At 46.1% G+C, this 18,982-nt stretch overlaps 1 protein-coding gene across 4 annotated transcripts in view; it reads right to left on the bottom strand.

The window, feature by feature from the left end:
* MARF1 (meiosis regulator and mRNA stability factor 1) overlaps positions 1–18,982 on the bottom strand; it is a 444,629-nt gene that overhangs the window by 165,722 nt on the left and 259,925 nt on the right. For all 4 annotated transcript variants that reach the window (XM_040356921.1, XM_040356923.1, XM_040356922.1 and 1 more), the window contains exon 16: positions 1,435–1,610. In XM_040356921.1, the coding sequence (XP_040212855.1) occupies positions 1,435–1,610 (176 nt within the window). The remainder of the gene's footprint in view (positions 1–1,434; positions 1,611–18,982) is intronic.

Here is an 18,982-nt window from a genome sequence, read left to right as displayed (position 1 = left end):
ACTGAGGTGTTGTGGTTCACCATTTGAGGCGGTTTATCACATACCTGCACTTGCAAGAGGATTACACTACAAACCAATTTTTTTTGCTTTTTGGGATTGTGGAATCATTTATGTTTATAACACATGTTTTACAATTCACTGTATTGTTTGTTATAAAATTAGATTTAGCAATAGCACAGCGCTGCTTTATGTGGATTTTTGAGCCAAGGCTATATCATATTGCTGTGCTATTTAAATCAAAAGGGGAATGCGCAAGTATCCACTGTTGTATGGGTGGTAAGTGTCACCACTATAATAGATCGAGTACCCTATTGGGTAATGTTGCTGTAAAGAATGATATAGTCAAAAAACAGGGGAAGAGAGTTGGGGAAGGGGGATTGTCGGCCAGCAGAGGGCTTAAAAGGGGTTACTTTGAGCAACAATATAGTGATCAGAAACTGGTTATGATACAAAGACTACATTTTATTATTTGGTATCAAAAGGTAAAAAGAAGAATAAGCACAACAATATTTACACTACATGAAAGATTGGTAACCATAGGTAATGAATGTGGCTACCAAATGTAAGAAAACAACATATAGACAAGACAATGACAGAACACTGACAGACAGGTAGCGCGGTCCGGACACGTTGGTGTTCAGTCTACACAAATATCATACACTCATGAATAAATGCAAATAAATTGGATCCACAACCGTGGAGAGAACTGTCAGATACACAAGGGAAAACAATAGGAATCAACATAAAATATGAACATATATACATGGCCTGTTTAACTTGCGGTTAGCTAGCACAAGTAAAAATACACTCAGTGTCTTGAAGATAGTTTGACACTGAGTATAAATTTAATGGTGGTGAGGAGATCTAAACAGAAAGGGGGAGGAGGGTGGGGGAAGGGGGAATCCCACCTGTAATCCCCTAAGGTAATTTGTAGTTTGGGATATAAAGGAGGAGGAAAAATCATATTTAGAAAAAGAACAGTGAAGAAATAAGCATTAAAGGCTGTATCTTACAGTCTTAAATGATTTTTAGTTGTGATGGTCTAACCTAGTACATCCATATTAGGTTATGGTTGTAAGCATAATTTAATAAAAGTAAATTGGAAAAATGACTAGAAATAAAAGTCAAATACATCAATTACGGGTCCAGCATATTGCTGTGCTAGCAGCTTCTGTATTGTTCACCTAAAAGTGCAATTAAAAAAATATCTACGAATTAAACAGCTTTGCTAGAAGGCCAAAATACACAAGCACAATTAATCACGGTTCTCTTGCTTTATGACCAATAAAAGCTTTTGTATTAGATGTTGGGTGTGCCAGCATTTTTTTTTTGTTTGTTTACAAACAGAGCAAGTAGGGGTTAGAATAGGGTTGGCTTATTGAAGTAAAAAAAAAAAAAAAATATATATATATATATATATATAAAAAAACTCACCAGAATTTGGGGGTGGAGGCTTGTTATGTATCCACTTAACTACTTTAACCCCATTTTGTGTCGTTGCAATGTTAACACCAGGAACACAGGTAATAAAGTGCTCCAGAGGCACTCCTCCTTGCCCTTCTTCAACCTCATGCAAGGAGCTAAATTCTGCTGCATAACAATCAGGGAAACTAGGGGAGGAAAAAAAAAAAAAAAGCAAGCACATAAAATTACACAGAAAACAGAACTTTTTTCTTTAGCAAGTTTTCTTTAGCAGGTTGAGCAAGCAACGCAAGTCAGCATGTATGTTTAGGAAAAATGTAAGTGTCTGCTTGGAAGATATTACTCTTTACAAGCCCTGGTGACCAAAGAGGGGGGGGATTGTAAATTTAAAGCGGTCACAGGTTACAAGAGATGAGGGCAACCTGTTATGGAACCTACAGGCATTCTCCTTACTTTGGGGAGATTCTAGTACAGGGGTCCTCAAAGTTTTTAAACATGGGGCCAGTTCACGGTCCCTCAGACTGTTGGGGGGCCGGACTACAGTTTGAAAAAAAATATAAACAAATACCTTTGCACACTACACGTTTTTTTGTAGTGCACAAAAAAAACAGTTAATCAGCATAAACTTATTAGTATTTCACATAATCCCTTCATCAGAGTCCCCGCTCCTAGCACAGGAGAAGATATTTCCCCCTCCTAGCACAGGAGAGGAGATTTCCCCCTCCTAGCACAGGAGAGGAGATTTCCCCCTCCTAGCACAGGAGAGGAGATTTCCCCCTCCTAGCACAGGAGAGGAGATTTCCCCCTCCTAGCACAGGAGAGGAGATTTCCCCCTCCTAGCACAGGAGAGGAGATTTCCCCCTCCTAGCACAGGAGAGGAGATTTCCCCCTCCTAGCACAGGAGAGGAGATTTCCCCCTCCTAGCACAGGAGAGGAGATTTCCCCCTCCTAGCACAGGAGAGGAGATTTCCCCCTCCTAGCACAGGAGAGGAGATTTCCCCCTCCTAGCACAGGAGAGGAGATTTCCCCCTCCTAGCACAGGAGAGGAGATTTCCCCCTCCTAGCACAGGAGAGTGCGTTTTTGCAGTGCCCAAGTGTGAAAGGGCAAGGTTTTTTTACAGCGCTTTCAATTCATTTCAATGGAGAGGGGCGTTTTTGGAGCATTTTTTTCAGCGCCCAAAAGCTGCTCCAAAGATGCTGCTTGCAGGATTCAGTGTGAATGGGGCCATTGAGATGCATGGAGAGCGTTTTATATACGTTTAAATAGCGCTATTTTTAACACTAAAACGCTGTAAAAACGCTTTAGTGTAAAAGGGGTCATAATATCTCCTAAAACTTGAACTGTTTAGGAGACATTTACCTTTGAAGCGGTTGATGGGGTCATCGACACAGGCCCTCTTAAAGGAACAGCACACTCGTGTCATGAACTGGGATTCCAAAACCCTGACAAAAAATAGTGTGCTTGGGAGGATGAAGCCCGTTTAGAGAACTATATGCTTAACGTTTACGCCTTTAAGTGGCTGGTGTGCCTCCCAGTGGGGGTTAAGCAAACCAAGTTTAAAAGTCTACTAAAATACTACAAACTATTAGATTGCTTTGGGTTCAGTGGAAGGAACTACATCTCTCGTGGTGTGAAGTTTGAGACCAACAAAAGAACATACCTCAGAATATTGCAGCCCGGTTTACACGGCTAGCAGAACATTTTCCCCCAGGACAAGGGGTGAAGGGCCAAGTTAACCATTTCAAGAAATAGCCTATGCAGTTAAGTGGGCCTGGTAGTAAAAAACAAAAAAAACACAAAGTTTTGTAAAATTTGTATTAGTTTTATTTTAATTGCCTGCAGGCCATGGGGGTCCCCCAAAAGCCTGCATGAAAAACTCCGCAAGCAACCCTCATGCTGTGCCTTCTTGTTACAGGTATGAATACAAACCAAATGAATATTTTCATTAACTGCATAAGCCATTTTCTAGAAAAAAAAGAAAGGTAAATGTCACCGTAGCTGCTGCACATATTTCCTGGAAGTACTGTGTTTTCGCTAACTACCTGCATGACAGAAGAAAGAAGATCTGTCTGAGACAAGAAGATCTAGTTGTGGCTGTGCAAATAGTGCCAAAACACCAAGTAAACACTTGGATATGGTAATAAAGGCGTGTCTAAATCTCCAGGGGACACACATACCTCAATAGGATCAGCCTGAAGGAGTGGCGGCTGGGGAAACTGCTCTAGCTACATGTCGCAGCTGTCGGTACCAAAACAGTATACATTGGGGTAACTGAAATTTGTAAAATAGGTCTGCGACATACTCACCCGGGACAGAGGCTTTTGGAGGGGACTGAATGCTAGCCTCTTGCCTTGTGATCATGGGCCCTGGCATTTGGGGGAACGGTGCTCTTTGTGAGCTGTATGCATGGGGACCCTATATATGTCATATTAGGCCCCTTTCACACCTGCGGACCGTATGTGCGCTTTTTCATCCATCCGATGAAAAAGGGACATACATTGGTCCCTTTGAGATTGTGGGTGTCAGCGGATGAACATCCGCCAACACCCGATCTTGTCCGCCTCCGCAATGATCCGATTCTGCAGACGGAAGAAAACCCTATATATTTCCTTCAGTCTGCGGATTGGATCGGATGAACACGGACATACGGTCTGCGTTCATCTGATCCCCCCATAGGGCTCAGCGGGGATCAACGGAGCGATCCCCGCTGAGCATACAAAGGCGGATCATTACTGATCCGCCCGTGTGAAAGGGGCCTTCGAGTGACTGATTCATACTGTTAGGACATACAGTGTAAGGAGATGCTAATGCCGTCACATCCAGCCATCTGTCTGTTCTCTGTGCTAATTTACCCTGCTATTGTGTGAAGATGTCATGTGTTTACACTTATGATAATGTGTATTGTATAGAAGGTGAGCAAGGAGACGTGACGTCTACCCTTAAAAGGTCAAATCTATGAGTCACCTAGTCTGGGTAAATGATTAATTAGCTCATGTTAATTTATGTTCTGGTTACCTCCTCTAACTGTATATAAGGTTGTATTCTTGGTTCTAATAAACACTTCATGTTCAGCAGACAAACAAGTCTCGTCTCGCTGTGTGCTTGAGAGAAGTTGGAATATCTGATATCTATATCGAGACGAATAGGAAGCGGTATATGACGGAAGCACTCAAGCGGAGAGTGGGCCGTTCCGTTACATTGGTAATCAGCAGTGGGATACTGCCTGCAGTTTGGGACATCCAACCTCCACCTGGATCCAGATAGCAGGAGAGGAGAGGTACAGATGCCAGCCGTCATGGAAGAGGAATTCGAAAGGAGGTTGCGAGAGAAGCAGATACAGCACAGAGGACCAGTATCAGAGCAGGTCCTGCTGGGATGGTTTGATTCGATCCGCTGCGAACTCTGGAAGGAAGCGCTAGCCCGTTTACAGCGACACCACGGAAATGTTCTCCCCTCCAAACGGGAAAGGTACTGGTCGCAGTATGGATTGTGCGTGCCGTTGGGAGAAAAAACGCACAAGGAACAGACAGCTGAATTGAGCAGGCTGGTCTGGGCAGAGATGCGGCTGGATGAGAGCTACAGAGCCCTTTGGTGGCATGTATCCCAAGCATGTCCCTTTATAGCGGATGACAGCCCAATGGTAGGCTTAAGCTACGGCGGCCTGGGACTGTTGGATGTGAAGCTGGCAGGGGACTCTAACTTTGGGAGTGATTTGGAGTGGCGGTTGGACGAAATCATGGATTTCAGAGAAGGGCTACTGAACGTCTCGGAAGTGCACTGGAAGATAGAGTTTCTGGCTGTTCAGGAATGGGAGCTGGAGACAGCTGCTAGGCTCCCTTTGCCTGGGACCATCAGGAAATACCAATTGACAACTCTGAAGTCCTGGCGGAAGAGTCGGCAATGTGGCAGAGTAAAAGTGTGCTTTGCCAACCTGCCCCCGCAGCTATGGACGCGGAGGTTTTATGGTGGATGCAGCAAGTGCTGACTGACTTGATGATTCTGCATGGGATGATCTTGAATGGACGAATGTGCCTGTCCAGCAGCATGCCAGAGAATCAGCAGTGGAAAATCTGGAGATTGCCATTCCTAAAGCAGAGGGCTGCTAACCTCTGCCCAGTACCTATAGCATATTCTGGGTTCCATGGACAGGAGATGGTGAACCTCTATCCCCAGACACCAGTTGCAGAGACAGGGGAATTAATAGACTTTTCTGCTGAGGAAGAACGACCTGATGAGCCTCCAGCAGAAGAGCTGGTATCAGGGCCAAACTTCACTGTGCTCTGCCCAGCACCAAGGGCAGTATCTGTGGAGTTGCAAGGAACTTCCCCAGCTGAAGCGCTGGTCACCAGACAGAGGGTTCAAGACATCTGCCCCACACCTGTGGCAGTTCTGGAGGCTCAGGGCGAGAAGGTGGCGATCACTTCCCAGCAGCAGATACAGGGGGAGAAGGGAGAGGAAGTGTTCATCTTCCCTCCCCAACTGTTGGCCAGGGTGGAGAATGCAGTCTTTCCTCCCCAGCAATGATCTGTGCATCTGGAAGACAGTACCACAGACATGTCCCAGCAGCCAGATAAGGGAATGGAAAAGGAAGCAGCCAGCTCACCTCCCCAATGGCAGCTACACAGTTTGGGTGTGGAGGAATCCAGCCTCCTTCCCCAACGGTTAAGCAGATCGGATGATGTGGAGTCCCCAGCAGAAGTGATGGAAAAAAGGGCAGAGCGCCGCTGGTTGGCCCCTCTGCCCAGCAGCAGACCAAGTGCCGGAATGTTAAAAACCACCCAGCTTGAGCGCTGGCAGCCAGACAGAGTAAATGACCTCTGCCCCACACCTACTGGTGTCAACTACTCCTTGCAGCCAAGATTTGAGGTAATGCGGACAGACTATGAGTTCACTTTGACCGACTAACGCATGTCCAGACCAGGTGGAGGTCTGGGACCTTGTTAGTCAACTTTTGATGGGGGAGAAATGTGACAGACTCACCCGGGACAGAGGTTTTTGGAGGGGACTGAATGCTAGCCTTTTGCCTTGTGATCATGGGCCCTGGCATTTGGGGGAATGGTGCTCTTTGTGAGCTGTATGCCTGGGGACCCTGTATATGTCATATTAGAGTGACTGATTCATACTGTTGGGACATACAGTGTAAGGAGATGTGAATGCAGTCACCTCCAGCCATCTGTCTGTCCTCTGTGCTAATTGACCCTGATATTGTGTGAAGATGTCCTGTGTTTACACTTATGTGTATTGTATAGCAGGTGAGCGAGGAGACGCAACGTCTACCCTCAAAGGTCATATCTATGAGTCACCTAGTCTGGGTAAATGATTAGTTAATTAGCTCATGTTAATTATGTTCTGGTTACCTCCTCTAACTATATATAAGGTTGTATTCTTGGTTCTAATAAACACTCCATGTTCAGCAGACAAAACAAGTCTCGTCTCATTGTGTGCTTGAGAGCAGCTGGAATATCTGATATATGACGGTATATGACAGTATATGACAGAAGCACTCAAGCAGAGTGTGGGACGTTCTGTTACAAGGTCATTAATCTGAAGTACGACACCCTGAGACACAACATCCCCCAGGGTGACGACACGTTTGGCCCAGACCTGAGGATCCGGCAGGGTACTGAACTGTGGCAGACTGGGATTACCCCAAAGTGGGTGGGCCGGAGACCACTGGTTGGGACACACGAACCTCCGTCTAGCAGCCACCCACACCCTCCAGGCAGCCCATGTGGGGCTAGGGACCTCTGTGTACGCCCTCGGGCCCCTATATCCAACATTCCACGGGGAACTTTTTTGTCACTATAACTCGCAGCGGCATTCATCCACCCATCGTAGAGCGGCGGAGGCAGCCGTCTTAGCAGCATCTGCATCTATAGGGAAGCGAACTGACTTAGACCAGTTTATTTTAATACCCAAAACCGTACCAAAGTTATCAAAAACACGTAGGCAGGTCCACAAAGAGGTGCCAGCATCATCAAGATACAGCAATGCTTCATACACATACAAGGAGAGACGCTCTTTTAACTTTCCCAGCCAAAGGCCCATGACATCTGGAGCAGACCTGATCAAAATAGCCAGGGGTTCCAGAGCCAGGGAAAACAGACTGGGGTAGAGCAGGTAACCCTGCCATGTACAGCGGAACAGATTAAAAGGAGCAGAAAGCCAGTTATTTGTATGGACCCTCGCTCTAGGGACACTATATAGTAATTTAATCCCATGTACGAATTTGGGGCCCAACCCGAATCGCTAAAGGACCTCCCATAGGTACGACCATTCTGCAGAATCAAAAGAATTTTCGGCGTCTAAAGCAGCAATCACTCTAGAGCCTCGATTGTTGTGGGGAACAGAGAGTCCCCTGATAGAGTCCCCTGATGTTTAAATTTCAACCAGGTCCTCAATCACCGGGGACAAACGGTTAGCCAGGACCTTTGCAAAAGTCTTGGTATCCACATTTAGCGGGGCTATCGGTTTATATGCCGCACAAGCCTGCGAGTCCTTGTCAGGCTTAGGAACCAACACAATCACGGCTTCATTCATAGAGTCAGACAGTGCCTCTAGGGAACCATAGTCCGAAAGAAGGGAGGTCAATTTAGGAGCAAGAAGTTCCATAAAGTGGCTGTAGAACTCAGATGGCAAGCCATCAGCCCCAAGGGACTCACAACCCTTTAACCATCCCATGGCCGGTTGAACCTTCTCCAGAGTGATGTCTGAGTCCAGCCTCTCTCTATTCACTGCAGCTAGTGTTGGTTAATAAATAGGTTCAAGAAATGAGGAGAGATTGGAAGGTGAGAAGTCATCTCGGGAAGAGTATAGGTCCTGGAAAAACTGTAGGAACCGACCATTAATGTGGTCAGGCACTGTGAGTATGTGGTCATCTTTATCCCCAATACAGCAGATAGGGGGTGGATGGGATATCTCCCTTGGCCAGTCAGGCCAGCAGTCTACCATTCTTCCCACCAAATTCAAAAACCTTTTGGGCCGAGTACAGGAGAGCCTTGTCAGTCTGAGCTGTGTGGGTGGATATGTTTCATAATGGTCACTATCCAGGGCACAAACATAGTCAGCCTCCAACTTAGTCACCCTCTATTCCAGGAAAAGGGCAGCCGCCTTCTGGAGATGTGAGATTTTAGATATCTACTCCCCTCTAGCCCATGATTTAAAGGAGTCCCACAGCACAGACAGAGGCAGTATCTTGGTTGTCTGTCCAATAGTTGCAAATAGAGGCAAGTCAGTGTCTCTTGTAGGCGTTCATCATTCACACACAATCTGGACAGTCTCCATAGCCTAGAGACTCAAAGACGGTCATAGCAATGGAGAAGCACAGGGGGGCATGGTCAGAGATGCCCCTGGAAAGCACATACAGTGGAACAAAAAAGTATTTAGTCAGCCACCAATTGTGCAAGTTCTCCCATTTAAAAAGATGAGAGGCCTGTAATTGTCATCATAGGTATACCTCAACCATGAGAGACAAAATGTGGAAACAAATCCAGATTTGAAAATAATTCATTTGCAAATTATGGTGGAAAATAAGTATTTGTTAACCTACAAACAAGCAAGATTTCTGGCTCTCACAGACATGCATCTTCTTTAAGAGGCTCCTCTGTCCTCCACTCATTACCTGTATTAATGGCACCTGTTTGAACTTATCAGTATAAAAAGACACCTGTCCACAACTTCAAACCGTCACACTTCAAACTCCACTATGCTGATGATCAAAGAGCTGTGGAAGGACACCAAAAACAAAATTGTAGACCAGAACCAGGCTGGGAAGACTGAATCTGCAATAGGCAAGCAGGTTGGTGTGAAGAAATCAACTGTGGGAGCAATAATTAGAAAATGGAAGACCTACAAAGACCACTGATAATCTCCCTAGATATGGGGCTTCACACAAGATCTCACCCCGTGGGGTCAAAATGATCACAAGAACGGTAAGCAAAAATCTCAGAACCACACGGGGGGACCTAGTGAATGACCTGCAGAGAGCTGGGACAAACGTAACAAAGGCTACCAACAGTAACACACTACGCCGCCAGGGACTCAGATCCTGCAGTGCCAGATGTGTCCCCCTGCTTAAGCTAGTACACGTCCGGGCCCGTTTGAGGTTTGCTAGAGAGCATTTGGATGATCTAGAAGAGGATTGGGAGAATGTCATATGGTCAGATGAAACCAAAGTAGAACTGTTTGAACAATTGCATATCTACCGTCTGGGTCCGTTTTTACTTCAAGGAGCCGAAACGGTAGGGTGTTCACAACATGGATGCCGACCCCCGCGAGCATAGGTGGAGAATGTGGCATGGTAGTGTAAGCCCACCTACGACTTCTTGAGACAGATAGTTTTGGAGCCTTGGAGATGCATCTCCTGCAGAACACAGATATGTGGGTTGTGCTTTTGGAGGAAACGCAACACAAAAGGATCTTTTAACCAGAGTTCAGGCCCCTAACATTCCAGGAGATCACCGTGAATTGAGGCATCGGGAATGCATATCATCAATACAAGGTGAGAGACCAGCTCGTATGTGCAGCAACCTATCCCTCAAGAAGGAGACGGCAAATAAACCGTACACAAGTATATTGCAGAGCAGCTCATGTTATAGAACCAACATACAAAAAACCCAAATAGGACCACAAACAACTTGCCCTCCCACCCCAACCAAGGAATGCTTATACCCATAACAATGCAACACCCAATGATAGGAGGTGTGGACCAGTGGGTGTAGTTTGTAGTGGATGTAGTTCATCAGCTGGAAAAAAGAAAAACTAAGTCTCCACTGTATTAGGATCAAATAATAAATGAGAACCAGGCTTCTCCTGCGTGAAAGGGAAAAAAAGAAAGCAATGTATGGGCAACAAGACACATTTGGTTAGATAGCACTGTTTCGGATGAGGGTAGCTCCCCATGAGACAGGAAACCCGGATGTGCAACCACAATAAAATTCCTACTGCAACCTTGACTTGGAGGGAAAAAAAAAAACACCACACCCTTGAGCAATAGTAACAGAACAGAATGTTGTGCAGTTATCAGCAGAGCCACTAGATTCCACCAGCAGCCACAATATAGGCAAGACAGGGAACTGCAGTCACAGAGTTGCACGTGTCCCCACGCGGTCAGCAGAGGCCAGGACGGTCTCCTCTGGTGTAGGGGGAAAATTAATCTTCTTACCCCTTCCTCTAGTCACCCCAGAGGACCTGCGGTGCATGAGGGTGTCAGCTGCCGTCAGCTGCCCCCATATAAAAAGCAAGTTAAAGGAGTTGTAAAGGAAAAAAAAAAATTTGCCTAAAATTGTCTGCAAGGTAGACAGACAGAATAGTGTAATGATTCTGTTAAAAAACGAGTAAATACCTATTAAATTCCTTCATCTATATCACCTCCGGCGTTCTAGTTTTTGTTCTCTCATTCACTTCCTGGTTTGCGGTGCTCGTTCATGTAAGAACTACATTTCCCAGTATGCATTGCGGCACGCCCAGTAATTCACACCTCCTTGAAGTCTCTAACACGTAGAGAGAGTGTCCTGCCGCACAGATGTAGTTCCCAGGAGGGGGCGAGCACGTCACTGACCACCGCAGTAAAGCCTCCCTTCACGGTGGTGAGTAACAATCAGACAAGCAGGAAGTGAACAGAACAGAATAGAAATAGAGCAACTTCTGAGCAAAAACAAACAATGAGGAAGTGAAAAGAGGAATGTCTGCAGGTAAAGGATGCTTATTATGAAAAAAAAAAATTCCTTTAGAACCCCTTTAAGCGTTAGGGGGAGAATCCTTAGGGGCTTCCAGGATGGAGAAGGATCTAGGGGGTCCTAGTAAGAAGACAGACTGAGCAATAGCATGCAGTGTCAAGCTGCAGCTAACAAAGCCAGAATATTAGCATGCATTAAAAAGGGAATTTATTCCAGAGATTAGACTATTATTCTACCACTTTATAAAACTCAGGTTCAGCCACATCTGGAGTATTCCATCCAGTTCTGGTCACCGACCCTCCGAAAGGATGTGCTGGAGCTGAGAGTCCAGAGAAGAGCAACTAAATATGGGGACTGGAGGACATCAATTATGGAGGAACGACTACAAGCACTAAAATTTCTTCTACCTGGAGATACGCTTAAGAGGAGAAATGATTGCGATATACAAATATTGCAACATGATCCCAGCATAAGTATGAGACTTTTCAGTCCCAGGGAGTGCAAGAGGACACAGGGCCACACGATGAGACAAGAAAATAAGTGGTTTAACCTTAAGGTGCGTAGGGGGTATTTCACTGTCAGGGCCGCAAGGACGTGGAACCTCTTCCACAAAAATCGGTGGTGTCGGCAGGCAGTATGGATCATTTTAAAAGACTCTAGAACATGCATCTTCGCAAAATTATATGGGGATATGATACACACACACACACACACACACACACGTAGAACTGGATGGACTGCTGTCCATCTTCAACCTTACCAGCCATGTTACTAAATACTGTGACAAATTCATCCAAAAACTTTTGTTGGCAGTGGTTTGGTTTAGCCATTAATGGCTGTGCGTTGAGTTTTTTTGAGGGGACAGCAAATTTAAACTGTTATACAAGCTGTACACTCACTACTTTACATTATAGCAAAGGGTAAATTCTGCAGTGTTGCAACATGAAACGATATAATATAATATTAAGGGCATGGTCACTCACCATGTTGATGGTTCAAATAAGAGTGGTGACAGAAATTGCATGCTTCTCCAAAGAGCCCTCTTGGATTCATTCTATGCACACAGCAGCCCTAAACGGCCTCAACACCATGGGGGTCTCTCCAGAAAGTCAAAAAGATCGGTCTATTGCAATATATGCTGTTTAAATGGATATATATTGAATGACCATAGGGCTTTGGATTTATTAAATATTTTTAGGGTCACTGTACTACACTTTCCAATGTGGTGTCCCCTGTCTAGTTCCTTCCTCTTGACCGACTCCTTTTTTGATTAGCGTTAGTCATTTTTCATGCATGGATTATAAATTTAGTATTTTTTTGACATTTGAGGGCTTGCGTTTTTATTTTAAAATACTCTTTTCTCCTTTATCTTTCATGGGTTTAGTTATTTGAGTTTCCCTTTAAGAGTGAGGGTGACAGCTGCACACATTGAAGCGATGGTGTGATTAAGCCATAGTTGTATGTAATTTTGGATTGCAATAAAAACCTAAGGTAGACGCAGAGGTATTTCTACAAACCTTCCAGGACGGCACACCTGAGAGATGAGTGTTCCTCCCTACAGACACAATGGACAGCTTGTTACATGTCCCCACCCATCCCCTTTGATCCCCAGTTTGTAATAAAATAATCCTAAACTGGTTCACAAGAAGCATCACTCCACATAGGTACTTAACACCTAGCGTTTGGCTTATATTTCCCTCCACATAGGGCGGGAAGTAGAAATACAGTTAACAGTAAGTCCAACGTAGGTTTTCTCCCATCACCTTCCAGGACGGCACATCTGAGGATAATCAAGTAAACACAGGCCTACCTTCACGGGGGGACCACAGCTTGTAGGACCTTCAGACCGAAAGCCAAGTCTTGCTGTGACAACACTTCCACACGGTAGTGCTTCATTAATGTATGTTGACTGGACCAGGTGGCCGCGCTGCGGATTTGTTCCCAGGAGGCCCCTGCTTTTTCAGCCCAAGGAGCTGCTAGTGATCTGGTTGAATGAGCTTTAACCTTTGCTGGTGCTGGAACCCCAGAACTCGCATAAGCTATGGAGATAGTTTCCCTGATCCATCTGGAGACTGAGGCTTTAGAAGCCTGAAGTCCCTTCCTAGGTCCAGCGTACAAAATTAGCAGGCGATTGGGCCTCCTAAAGTTCTTTGCTCTCTCTAGATAGGTAAGGAGACACCTTCTGACATCCAGACAATGAAATTTCTTTCTCGTTTTTTTTGGTTTATCACAAAAGGACGGCAATATGTCTTGCGTCCTATGAAATAAGGATGCTACCTTTGGTAGGTACAAGGAATCTGCCCTGAGGGTGACTGTCTGGCTGTACCAATAGGAAGGGTTCCTTCATGAACAGCCCCTGCAAATCCCCTACCCTCCTGGCCGTTGTAAATGCTTACAAAATTTTTTTTTTTAAAGTTAGAAACTTAAAGGGAACCTCTTTTATAGGTTCAAATGGGTGCTTAGATAAACGCCTCTAACACCCTAGTCAAGGGTGGAAAACTACCTTTGGGGACAAGGGAAACCCTTTCCCTTGCCAACAGAAAGTTTAATGAGGTCCTCTTTTGCCAGTCTTCTATCAAGATAGACCGAGAGGACCGCTATTTGAACCCAAAGGGTACTGACTGTTAGGCCTTTGTTTACTCCGTCCTGGAGAAACTCCAGGATAACCGCAACAGTGGTGGAGGTCATCTTTCTTTCTCTACCCCAGGAACAGAAAGTCTTCCAGACTTGAGTAGATCTTTCTAGTCACTGGTTTTCTACTCAGGAGGGTACTTATTACTCTGAGCAGCCTTTATGTTTTAGGGTCTGGCGCTCACTAACCAGCCCGTCAGCTGGAAAAATTCCAGCCTCGGGTGTAGTACTGGCCCCTGCGTGAGAAGATCCATCCTGTTTTGGAGCTTCCATGGTTCTGCCACTGCCACTGCCACATATCTTAAGCTTGCGAACCAAGCTCTCCTTGGCCACCAGGGGGCCATCAGGAGGAGCTTGCCTGGGGACCGGCTGAGCTTCTGAAGAACCCGCGGAAGGACTAGGGGTGGGGGTGGGAAGCCATATGCCAGGTTTGTGTCAGTGCATCTAAACCTTCTGACTCCTCTTTGGAGTTGGCAAACAGATCTATTTCTGGATTTCCAAAGCGCTGCACCAGGGTTCGAAATACCTCGGCGTTCAGTTCCCATTCCCCCCCCCCCCCGTCTTATCGGCTGACAAAGTATTGCTTGTCCCCTTTATGTGGAAAGCAGAAATTGAGAGAACTTTTCCCTCTGCCCAATCCAGGATCTCCTTGGATAGTCCTAGCAGGGGTCTGGACCCTCCAGTAGGCTACGACAGTGGCGTTGTCGGAGCTCACTTGAACCTCGTTCGTGATGTTCTTCTGAAAGGCTTTTAGGGCTTCCCCCCACTGCTGTGAGCTCCCTGTAGTTGGATGCCATCCGACCTAGCAAGCTGTTCCATTGCCCTTGGGCTTTTTTCTTTCCTAGGTGGGCACCCCACCCCCAGGAACTGGCATCTGTGGTAACCTTTACCGGATTCCACTGTGCCCATGGTCTGCCCCCTTTTAGGTTTCTGGGTATTGTCCAATACGCCAAGGAGGACAATACCTGAGGGGTTAGTAGTATCTCCTGATCCAAGGACTCCTTTTTGTCCCATAAGGACAGGAAGAAAGAGTGAAGGGCTCTTGAGTGAAGTTGTGCCCAGACTATTGCTGGTATACTTGCTGACATCAGGCCGAGGGTTCCTAGCACCTTCCTTCTGGAGCGTGACGGGGTCTTTAGCGGATCTCTCGCTGATGAAGCTAGTTTTTCCACCTTGTCTTCTGGCAAGAAGAGCTCTGTTGTCTGGTGTCTACTATGTAGCCTAGAAATGTCTTGACCTGTTCTGGTTCCAGGGAGGATTTTCCTGTACAGATTATCCACCCCAGGTTTTCCAGGACTGACAATACCTTGCTGGTATCTGATCTGACCTGGAGGACTGATGGTCCGGAAAAGAGTAGATTGTCCAGGTAAGGAATTAGAAGTATACCCTGGAGATGCAGAGAGGCTACTGCCTCTGCTAGGATTTTTGTAAAAATCCTTGGACTGGCTGTTAACCCGATTGGTAGGGCTCTGAATTGCTAGTGAAAAATCTCTTCTCTGACTACTACTGCGAACCTCAAGTATGCCTGATACTCCACGCGAATTGGCACGTGTAGGTAGGCATCTTTGAGGTCCAGTGTTGTCATGAAGGCCTCCTTCATTAAGTTTTTGCGTACCGAGTAGATACTTTCCATAGTGAACATTTTGTATTCCAGATACCTGTTCAGGTTCCTTAAAGGGTCACTAAAGAATTTTTTTTTTTTTTTTAGCTAAATGGCTTCCTTTACCTTACTACAGTCCTGATTTCATGTCCTCATTGTTCGTTTTTGCTATGATGTTGCTGTAATCCTTCTCTGTTCTGAACAGTCTGCTTCCTGTTGAACAAATTCATGGGAGCTTTCTCTGTGGCACTAATCAAGGAGGTGTGATTACTGTGTGTCTTAAACCCCTCAGAACCAATCACTTTCGTTTTACAAACCATCACTGCCCTCTATTGGCTCTGTGTCTCTGTACTTCACAGAAGCATGAAACTAGATGCATAAACGAAACTGAAACTACAGGTACATTATATGATAGATTTTTATCTATTTTTAATCATTTTTAAAAGGAATCAGTTAACTATTATGTCTCTATACCATGTAAACCGTAATTTCAGCCAATAATGTTTTTCCTTTACAACTCCTTTAAGTTTACTATCAGCCAATACTTCCCTGATGGCTTGCGAACACCAAATACGTGGGAATAGAATCCCTGGCATTGTTGTACTTTTGGTACCACCACCTGCTGTTCTACCAATTCCTGGATATCCTCCAGGTGGGCAGATTTTTAGGGCATCCCTGGGAGGATGTGTAAGGGTGGTGATCATAGAGGGGGGTTTTGCCGAGAACTCCAAAGGATAACCTTCTCGCAGGATCTGGCAGATGTAAATGCTGTCCGAAATCATTTCTCACTGAGGAACAAAGTGGGACAGTCGTCCCCCCACTCTGATCTTGGCGTCACATAGTTTCTTTGGCGCCAACCTTGGGGGAGGGAAAAAGTAAACTGTTATTTTGCCTTACCCTACCATAGCCTCGCCGTTTGTTGGGCTCCTTTTTGGTTCTATGCTGTGGTTTCTTAAAATCTTTCTTTTTTGGGCTTTACTGGGAACTTTTTACCCTTTTCTGAGGACCTAGACAGAATGTCATCCAGGCCCTGGCCAAACAGCAATGAACCCTGAAAGGGAAGACCACATAGTAAATGTGATATCTCCTTCCCAGGCCTTAATCTAGACAGCTCTCTGAGCCGAGTTGATTAATGCGGCCGTTTTAGCCAAGGCTCTTGCAGACTCAACTGCAGCATCTGCAAAATAGGCGACAGCTTTCCCTATCACTGCTAGGGAATCAATGATGTCATCCGATTTGGATCCCAAAGACAGGTGCTTGGTCAGCATCTCCACCCAGAAATCTGTATTCCTGGCCACACAGGCTGCTGCTAAGGCTGGAACCATTGCTGATGTATTAGCCTCCCAAGCTTTTCTAAGAAGGGATTCTGCTGTAAAGTCCATCAGATCCTTAATACTGCCTGCATCCTCAAAGGAGAGCCGCATCCAGTCTTGGGAGCTTAAAAGGGGTTGTAAAGGGGAGTTTATTTTCTAAATAGGTTCCTTTAAGCTAGTGCATTGTTGGTTCACTTACCTTTTCCTTCAATTTCCCTTCTAAATGTTTTTTTTCTTTGTCTGAATTTCTCACTTCCTGTTTCTCCTCAGTAAGCTTGCCCCCATCATCCAAGCCAGTTCAGGCTGGGGGTAAGTCAGCGTGCTTGCCCCCTCCCTTGGGACTACATGACTGCGGGGAGATGCTGTGAACACAAAGTCACCCCGCAGGGGACGTGTAGGATCCTGTAGGACTAGTTTAAGGGATTGATGGAGTGGCAACACTCTAGATTGAGACTTGCTTAGCCCTCTATAAACCTTGTCCTGTGCCGAGGTTACTTTAGAGCAGGGATAGGCAATTAGCGGACCTCCAGCTGTTGCAGAACTACAAGTCCCATGAGGCATAGCAAAACTCAGACAGCCACAAGAATGACACCCAGAGGCATGATGGGACTTGTAGTTTTGCAACAGCTGGAGGTCCGCTAATTGCATATCCCTGCTTTAGAGGCTTCTGGAATCTCCTCTGTGACATATATCGCCTGCAGGAGTCCATCCAGATCCTCTATGGCAAAGAGGTGTCTCCTTAATCTTGCATCCTCCCGAGTCGGACTTAAAAGGTCTAGCTCCAACTCCCCCTCTGAGCTGTGGCTTGACCTGGCCTGACTTTCCACATCCCCCCCGTCATCCTCTTCTTCCTCTACCTGACCTAGAGGGAGTGATTGCAAGGGTGGGAGGAGGGCACTAGGTCCCACTCCGAAGAGGCTTTCCTGGGAAGATGTGCCTTCTCTGGGGGTAAAGCTCCTCTATGTCAGGACCTTGGGTTACTGACTGCCCGCCGGCATCACGGAAAGCTTTGCTTAAATGAGATATGTTTTCTTCATTGCTAAATTATTGATGCATTTATAGCAAAAAGGGCTCCAAGTGGGACTTTGGGAGTTTATCCTTAGAGTACCCACATTTTTGTGAGGAGCTATGCCCTGTAGCGGCAAGAGGTTGTTTATTTGAGGCCTCCTGGGCTCCGCTGGGGGACTCTGCAAGACAAGAGATGTACATATGTACATAACATTACTCTGTCCTCCCCATAACTGCGGGTTTGTACAGGGGAGGGGGAAAGGGTAAGGTGAATGGTGAAGTCCAGCCTGTTCTGGCTGCCCCAGGGATTCTCAGACCCCTGGAAGCCAGACCTCTCACTCCCTTTCCAAGGGGGGTTTGTACTCACTGGGCCCCGACCTGGATCTGCCCCCAGTCGTAGTTGTCTTTCCTTCCTCTTGCTCCATGGAGGAGGTTGGATGGGTCCTGGGCTGCTGGTACTGATAGAGAGGCTAGTACAGCAAAGCCGACCACTCTCATCCACCTTGCTCTGTTCCACGCTGCTCTTCAGGCTGTATCCTGGAGTTTCTAACACTTCCGGGTTGTGCGGCACCTCCGACCCCACCCACTTTGTGATGCGGTAGTCTTGGAGTGCAGTGCTTCCTGCAAGAGGAATCCCAGAAGTGATGAGAGCGGCCAACAGTGGTGGTTTTATGCAATACAGTGATGGCGCGCACTCCCTGAGGCCAGAGCGATGGTGCACACTTGAGGCGACCTGTGAGGACAAAGCCTACTGGTTAGTTCAGCCCTCTCCGGCCTCCCTAAAATCTGTCTCAACAGGGGTACCATCAGACCCTCCCCGGTCATTTGGTCCTAAAACAAACATGTCGCTGTGTTCGGGAGAAACACAATCAATACTGGGAATCAAGGGGAAGGGTGGGGACTTGCAGCAAGCTGTCAATTGATTGTTTCCTGTAGGGAGCAGCCCTTATCTCTCAGGTGTGCCATCCCGGAAGGGGATAGGAGAAACGTAAATTTTTGGTTTCAATGAAAGACCAGTTCCATGTGCAGAGGCACATTTCAGGTCCCTGGATCACATGGCCATGCGCATGTGCGCTTTCTACTTAAATACAATGCACAGATTCGGGGTGCAGATGAGTGCGTTAGCAGTGTGGATTTCCTATTTGCATTTGGGTACAGGTTAAAGACTAGTGCCTCTGCATATAGCAGCTTCATCCAGAAATTAGTAAATAGAATATCTCGATCGCACATTGTAAATCTGAGAAAGAATATGCAGGATGGATCGATGCATCAGGACTGCTCATCAGCCAATAAAATGATCAAAAGAGCCACTAGACCATCAGCACAATCC

Source organism: Rana temporaria, chromosome 6 (genome assembly GCF_905171775.1).
Source record: "Rana temporaria chromosome 6, aRanTem1.1, whole genome shotgun sequence".
NCBI classification, from domain to species: domain Eukaryota; kingdom Metazoa; phylum Chordata; class Amphibia; order Anura; family Ranidae; genus Rana; species Rana temporaria.
The sequence above is the reverse complement of the archived record's forward strand: the minus strand, read 5'-3'. Positions and strand labels throughout refer to the sequence as shown.